General features: G+C 43.2%; 1 protein-coding gene across 2 annotated transcripts in view; it reads right to left on the bottom strand.

Annotated features, from left to right (window-relative positions):
• Positions 1 to 660: 660 nt before the first annotated feature.
• The window catches only part of FRMD1 (FERM domain containing 1), a 44,015-nt gene continuing 38,675 nt past the window's right edge, over positions 661 to 6,000 (bottom strand). For both annotated transcript variants that reach the window (XM_063329122.1, XM_063329123.1), the window contains one exon: positions 661 to 3,994. In XM_063329122.1, coding sequence (XP_063185192.1) covers positions 3,707 to 3,994 — 288 coding nt within the window. In that variant the 3' untranslated portion in view covers positions 661 to 3,706. The remainder of the gene's footprint in view (positions 3,995 to 6,000) is intronic.

The raw sequence follows: 6,000 nt of genomic DNA, 5'->3' as shown, positions 1-6,000 counted from the left end.
TTTTTTGAATGCTAGCTTTAGCAGTCCGTAACATAAAGAAAGAATAATATATATATAGGAGACAACCCTAATCAGCAAGCTTCTTCAAGAAGTGTGAATCGTTATACTATAGCACCCCTTAATAGATTTATGTCCCAAGAAAAGCAGAACTTTCCTTTACTCATGCCAGAGACCAGGCCAGCAGGTTAGGTGACTTATGGCAGAAGAGCTCTTCAGCAGCGCTCTGCATCACGTTGTCTGCTGTGCCCATCCTCAGATGCGGCCCCCGGGAGGATGCTGACAGGATCTCTCTACACCCTTGGGAGTTCACACGCTCGGTTTTCTTGACTAACTACCATGAGCGGCTTAACTTGTCTCTTCAGTTAGATTCAGCTCCCATTAGTGTTCCCGCTGACTCCAACCTGCTCGACTGGGTCCTCAGGGCCTGACAGAGGCCCCTGTGGCCACGTGCCGAGAATGGCTGCAGCACCTCTGGGTTTGCCATCACAAGCCAAGCTCACATGCATTACAGTCTGGCAGCAAATTCATTTCTGCAACCTACCTGTCTCAAATGGAAGATTTCACTGACATGGACCCCTTGGAAGAAAAAAAAAAATTATAAGATACACAACTACCATTTTCTAGTCATACTTTATTGCAGGTGTACATATAATTATTTATATTTTAAACAAGAAATTCCTTTCATGGAAAGGAGAAACTTTTACCATTAAAATAGAGTGATTACACCATGAGTATTTTACAAATATGTACAAATATTGGCAGCTAGTTTCTAACATCAGCTGATAAATGCTTACACATTACCCGCTACCAAACTAATCTAAACCAAAAATAATAAAGAGACTTTCTAAATCCAAAGATGAACAAAAAATAAATCTACTACTAGCAGGAACAGGGTGGGTTTTTTTTCTCCATATGAATACAAAAACTTGCATAATAGATATTCACAGTGCTTGTAAGATATTAATTCATTCTCAGTCTACACACACAAGTGTCTGGTCTCCCCTTCATATGCATATGTAACTTAAGAGTACTGGAGGGAGCTGTGTAGACCACTGAGAAAGATGGTCAGACCTGGAGAGTCTGCCTTCCCCACCAGCCATGAATAAATACAAGAAACCCCACGTACATACAAGGCAGCGGATGCTCACGCGAGAGCCAATCACACTGTTTTTCAGGCACTGGTGTATTTTGTAACCAGCGACAGCAGGATTGCAGCATTTCGTCGAATCCACTGAATGCTTGGTAACCGCAAAAAGAAAATCCCAAGCTGCTCGGTGGCAATAAACACTTCAGTAAGGTGGTTAGGCTGAAGCAGGCATGAATGTGATTGTCTTTGAAACATGGGTGCACATATGTGAGCACATGGTGTACACATGTTTTACGACACCTTTCAAAACAACTCCACCTGCTGAATTTTCACCTTTTTTCCTGTTAGCAACCATCACCAGAATCAGGAATAACTGTACTTCTGCATGTGTGGGAGAGAAACAGTTTAGCAGGGCTGTTGCTCCAGACCCCCCCAACCTTTTCCATGGACAGACGGGCATTGCTGCAGTAAGAGCCATCCCTCCAGCTCCACAGCAGCTGCAAGAACAAGGCTGCTCCCTGCAGCACAGCCATGGGCCTCCTGGATCCTGGCCGTGCCAGTCTTCTACGGCTTATGGCCAAACAGGCTCCAGACAACAGGGAGCAACCGACAGCACGAGGCTTGACTGGACTGTCCATGAGCAGCCAGATGTCCTTTACCCATTTAGATGAGTTTCTTTTGGATGCAGTAAACATACCTCAAAGTATTCTGTAAACTGGCTTTGCTTGGAAGAAGGGAAAAGAGGCTATGGTGAACACACAGCTCCTAATTAATTTTTCATTACAAAAAGAAAGAAAAGTGTGATCAAAGAGGGCATGGTCAATTAAGTCGTGGCTACAGTGAGCTTGTGCCCATCATTCATTCCTCAAACACAGAGCTGGGGTTTGATGCTGGATTCATCTGAGGATGTACTGCCACTGATGCCACTTCAGTAAATGCAGATGCACCTGGATTCTCTGCCTCTACACCACACTTGCACAGAAGTAGTGAGATGACAGACTTCATGGATTTGCTATTTTAACAGTTCACGGGAACGCAATTTACCAGACAACTGCTAAGCCTGCGAGCCCACCAACAAAGCAGCAGCTCAAACCCTCCTAGTCATGGTCTGGCTTCCTCCCGTTCTTGAGTTCATCTATCTTAAGCTTTTGAGTGATTGACACTGCACAACACACGCTTCCTCAACCAGCAGAATATTATCAGTCTGCTTCTAGAGTTTGCCAAAAAATTATTAGCTTCCACCTGCAAGGCTGTCAAGAGCTGGGCACAGGTTACACATGCCTGCAAGTAGAAACTTCCCAAATGCTGGGAATCGATGAGGGGAGGAACTACTGGGGGAAGACTGGGAAGGAAATCAAACAAACTTACATTTATTTGGATGTAATAAGGTGGCAGAATATTTTCCACACCAAATACTTGACTCAAAGAGCATAATTATCATTATTTTCCTAGTAAAAGCCAGCACAGCCAGCTCCACCACTGAATATCACCAAACAAGTACCCTTGGTTTGGCACCCAAACACTCTACGCTTCCACCAGCCCCAGCCCTGGAGCACCACACACTCACATTTGCATGACCTATCCGTGACTAAGTTGGACACAGTCACTCTGTCTGTCCTTCCAAAGTGACTTTCTCCAGTCCATACTTGTCTCCTAAGCAGAGGAAAAATTTCTAAGGAACAGATTTATTAAAAACAAAGAAGAGAACAACATAAGAGTATGATTCAAAGCAAGGGGTGATCATGCCTGGACAAATTCTCCAGTCACACTCCTGTCTTCAAGAGCCAGTCAATTAACGCTCTTGTCTTCTGTACTCTCAGCAGCAGTCATTTGTCATTTTTCTGTCCCCTCCCCCATCTCCCCAAGGGTATAAGCATTTATTTACCAATCTGCACCATGGCAGTAGTAGACAGCTGAGAGACAGTTCCATTTGTTGCATTAAAGAAGAAGAAAAAAAAAAAGAACACACTTTGTATTTGGCTGGATGCTTACAACAAAACAAAACAACAACAACAAGAACAAAAAGAGAGAAATAAACTCCTGGCAGAGCAGGTCTCGCTCCCAGTAAAGCAAATAGGCAACTTGTATTCATTACAACAGGAACAGGCTAGACACTTCCATACACAGCCCTCCAAATGTGCTCAGTATATCCTGGCCTGACAGCTGTTGGCAGTGTTGCAGCAGCACAAATTCAAGACAACCAAACTATCTGTACACTAGCATTAACATAAATGGACTGCAAGAGAAAGGCAGGAAGATAAACTGACATAGACTTCAAATTTCTTTCTGATAAATCCATTTAGACACAGTGTTCGCTTTACTAGCTCAGCGTCAGTTTTGGTCCACTGTTTTTGGTTTTTATGTTGGTTGTGTCACTGCTAATGGTGCAGGCCACTTCCATTTTCTGCTCAGACACTTCAAACGCCAACGTTAAGTGCTACACTCCAGTTGATTTGCCCTGTAGTCAGGTCTGCAAAAGTGATGCCACTTACTGATTACGGAGATGAATAACAAAGCTGCTCACAACCTCCTGCAAGAACCAGAGTGACATCACACGTGTTAATGAGGTATATATTTCCATGATGAGCTGTTTCCTGGTATGGAAGAGCTCCAATCTCATTACACCACAAACTCCTCCGGGAGCTGGTCCTCTCCCAGAAGATCCAAGGAGAGGCAGTTCATGGATCGCTTCCCGTAAAGGGCAGACTTGGTTTTGCAGTCCGCTGTGGAATAAACGCAGCCATAGATGGACAGCTTATCCTCCAGGCTGCAGCCAAACGTGTAGCTGTGGGACGTGTCTGAAGACAGCGTGGCACTTAGTGGCGGGTGCCGGTGCTTGTAAAGGCGGATGTCATCTAAACTCTGGCTGTGCTGGTCCGTGCAGCTCCTGCTTTTGGGTGATCTGACCTGCCAGTTCAGTAAGACACACACGAATAAGAACAATGAGCTCAGATACAGCCTAAGGATGCTGGCTATGCATGCTACACATTTTCCAAAATTGTTCTTCCACTCCTTCAAAACAGCCCCGCCAGCCTTCTGAAGGATGTTGGCTTAATGAAGAAGCTGTGAACCATTAAGAAATCACAAATGCATTAAGCTGCCCTGCCATATTGAGCCAGATCCTGATCTCTCTGCGCTGTGTTCTCAGCATCCAGTACCATGGACGAAACACCTGACAGGTATTGACACCTGAATGACCTGACACTTCTTGGCAGATCCGTGCAGTCATCCTCAAATGGACAAAGTGCATGTAACAAAAAATTAACTGCTTGAACGCACTGAGTTAGTGAAAGTCTCATGAGCTGAAGGGAGGGTTCAGAAGGCAACCATGCAAACTAATGGGTTATGGTGTCCAAAATTCACTAAGTGCAACACAGAGTTTCATCTACATAGCACTGTTCAGCAATAAAGAAAACAGGAGCAGCAAACCAGCAGTAATTCCCAGAGGCAGTGTCTTGCTACACGAGCTGTAGTGACTCGGCCTCTTTGGAAGAGTTACAGACTGTGAGACATTTCCAAATTCCCCACCTGATTTTTCTTGCTCTGTCTCTTCATAATCAGCTTTTAAATGACAATATTAAGGCTGATTTCAGTAACATCACTTTTAAAGCAAAATACTTCTGCTGGCAACATGGTAAACTTCCTCCCAGCATCACTTCTCTCACCTCCACAGGATGGGAATTAAAAAACTGCCCTGAGGAAATCCTGCACTGTCTCAGCTGTGCTCCCAGACAGGGCATATGCTGAAATCCAGTCCTGCAGCGTTTAGTTGCATGGCCTTGCAAGGAAGGTTTCGGGGTTAGTTTTTTTTTTTTTAAACATGCACCAAATAGTTGATGCATAGAAGTGGCAGCCAGGTCTTTGCAATTGCTTAGACAGTACTGTGTTGATCAGAAACGTTCTTATGAAAGAGATGCCTCCTGATCAACTAATAGCATAAGCATGTGTTGGTAAAAACATTAATGTTAAAAACATTACTTTAAGCAAGATACCCACTCCCTGCCTTGCACTCTTAAGTCATTTCACTCAAATATAGGAATAAGTTCATTATGATTTGTACCACACAGTCTTCAGTTTTGGAAAAAATAACACAGATTTTATTTAAATCTCCTGTAGCACTTTACAGACTATTTTGCTGATAAATAAAAACTTCTTATCACTTTTGAGTGGGTCCAGGAAGAAGCATGAATACAGAAAAAAAAAAAGTCCTAAGTGATTAAAGTCCTTGTGCAGTAAAGTTCAAGAAGTAAAGGGGAAAACGATGAACAGATTTTAAAAATTCTTTCAGCAGATAAGGCTAATTTGGATTTAGAGGGAGAAGAAATGGTGCAGGCTTGGTGGATTTTTGTTGTTGGGGTTTTTTTTTGGGTGTTTGCCTTTTTTTTTTTAAAAAAGAAAACCACACAACATTTCTACCCCAGTGGGTACAGCTATACTTTGAAAAGAAATATTGTTTGGCCTTAAAAAGACATTTTAATAAGCTTTTTCCAAGCACAACTTCTGATATGACATATTTTACCTTATATAGTTGCCTTTTGTCAAGGGTCTGAAGAAGAGAAAATGTTGACAACAAAGACTTCAGCGCACACACATAGTATAATTGCACAAACGATAGTAATTAGAGCTTGAGCATCTGGTTTTGCTCTGATGTGAGCTCCTTCTGGCTTCAGGAGCAGGAAGATGATCAAGTTTGCAACCCAGATCCAAACTGCATGGATGGTCTTGGCTCTATATTGCACTGAAAATTTGCAAGTGGTTTATTTTCCATTTCCCGTCTGGAAGCCTAAGGCAGACGATAGCTGCCTTGCAAGATTTCCATGCAGACTGCTCCAAACCTCTCTATACTACTCTGGACCCAAACGCTGCTCGTGTCCTATTCCTGATAGCAGTAGCTGGCCAACAGCTGGTTTTGG

The sequence above is a fragment of the Chroicocephalus ridibundus genome, chromosome 3 (genome assembly GCF_963924245.1).
Source record: "Chroicocephalus ridibundus chromosome 3, bChrRid1.1, whole genome shotgun sequence".
Classification (NCBI taxonomy): domain Eukaryota; kingdom Metazoa; phylum Chordata; class Aves; order Charadriiformes; family Laridae; genus Chroicocephalus; species Chroicocephalus ridibundus.
Note: the sequence above shows the minus strand (reverse complement) of the source record. Positions and strands in the feature narration are given on the sequence as shown.